This window comes from Sipha flava, unplaced genomic scaffold, assembly GCF_003268045.1.
Source record: "Sipha flava isolate LNK unplaced genomic scaffold, YSA_version1 123_pilon_pilon, whole genome shotgun sequence".
NCBI lineage: Eukaryota > Metazoa > Arthropoda > Insecta > Hemiptera > Aphididae > Sipha > Sipha flava.
In genome coordinates, this window is record NW_020271749.1 from 591,007 (window position 1) to 592,298 (window position 1,292).

Here is a 1,292-nt window from a genome sequence, read left to right on the forward strand (position 1 = left end):
AGTTATTTAACCCTTTACATAAACAACGTAATCAAGCACACAAGGTTATTTAAACTTAATTTCGTTTACCGAAAATGTTGACGTCGCAAGTTCAACAAATGGTACTTGATTTGATCAGGTTCATGGTTTTTAATGTATTGCTTTACAGAGAAATAAGAATAAAATATAACAAATGTTGAATTTGTTAAAATTGGGACTTGTATATCTTTACAAACACAAAAGCTATGTAGGTACTGATGTTTTCTATATCCACGTAGGAAATTCTGTATGTTTATTTGATAAAATATCTGAACATGATTTACATGCTTCACTCTCCTTTTCGAAAATAAGTTCAATATAAGTTTCTGCGCACCCATCTATAAAACCATTGCGGTAACAATATGGCAACACGACGGACATTTGATCGGGTACCAACATTAAAATTATAAACAGGTACCGGATTGGTCGGGAACGTCAAGGTCATTCATTGGGGTTTAGCTCTCTTAATGCCATTATTACTTACGACATAAAAGAAAACCGAGTCGATCTGAATTTCGATAGTTATTATTTAATAAACCTTAACACATGGGCACCTTTATTGAAGATGTGAAATAAATGAACAAAACATTTTTTTTTTTATACATGGTGTTACACGATGCATATAAAATCACATTCACTTTATTCTTTTAAAACTATATTTGTTCGGTCAAAATGAACTGGAAACGCTAACCACTTCTGGAACCCCTCGTAGTGGACCAATGCTGCGCGCGCATTCTCTTTTCCGTTGAAACGTATCGTTATGTTATTATTGATATTCCGTATTAACATAATTATATTGTGTGTGTACACCGTGCGTTTCGTCGCGAGAGAGTGAAGTTGACCGCCGTCGTCGGTGTGTAAGCCGTGCGCGACAACGGCGAGTTCCTTATAAGTGCGTTGAACTTGTCCCCCGACATCCTTGACCTAAATATTGTAAGATAGAAAAAATAAAAAAATAAATAAAATAATAATACCAATAAAAAAAAAACCGTCGGAACTATCGCCGGTGCGCGCGGATAAAAGAAACCGAAAGAAAGACCCGGTCGTCTTGGTCGCCGGGACCGGTTCTCCCGAGGTTGCCTCGCGATAATATTTAATAATCGACTTCGAGTACGTGGTGCGTATACTCGTGGTCACGTTTACCTGCGACGTGTCGTTTCCCGGGTCCGAATTCCGACGGGGATTTTTCACCGGAGCGCAGACGTCCGTTGTCGACAACCGAACTGGTCGGACTTTCACCGGGCCGTTCCGATTTCGTTTTTGGAACATACGTC

At 38.9% G+C, this 1,292-nt stretch overlaps 1 protein-coding gene across 1 annotated transcript; it reads right to left on the reverse strand.

Annotated features, from left to right (window-relative positions):
• Nucleotides 1-527: 527 nt before the first annotated feature.
• Nucleotides 528-1,292, reverse strand: LOC112694095. The gene is made up of 2 exons (XM_025569464.1): nt 1,162-1,292; nt 528-942 (listed from the first exon to the last, which is right to left on the reverse strand). Exons 1-2 carry the CDS (start codon nt 1,285-1,287, stop codon nt 658-660), a joined length of 411 nt encoding a protein of 136 aa, XP_025425249.1. The 5' UTR covers nt 1,288-1,292; the 3' UTR covers nt 528-657.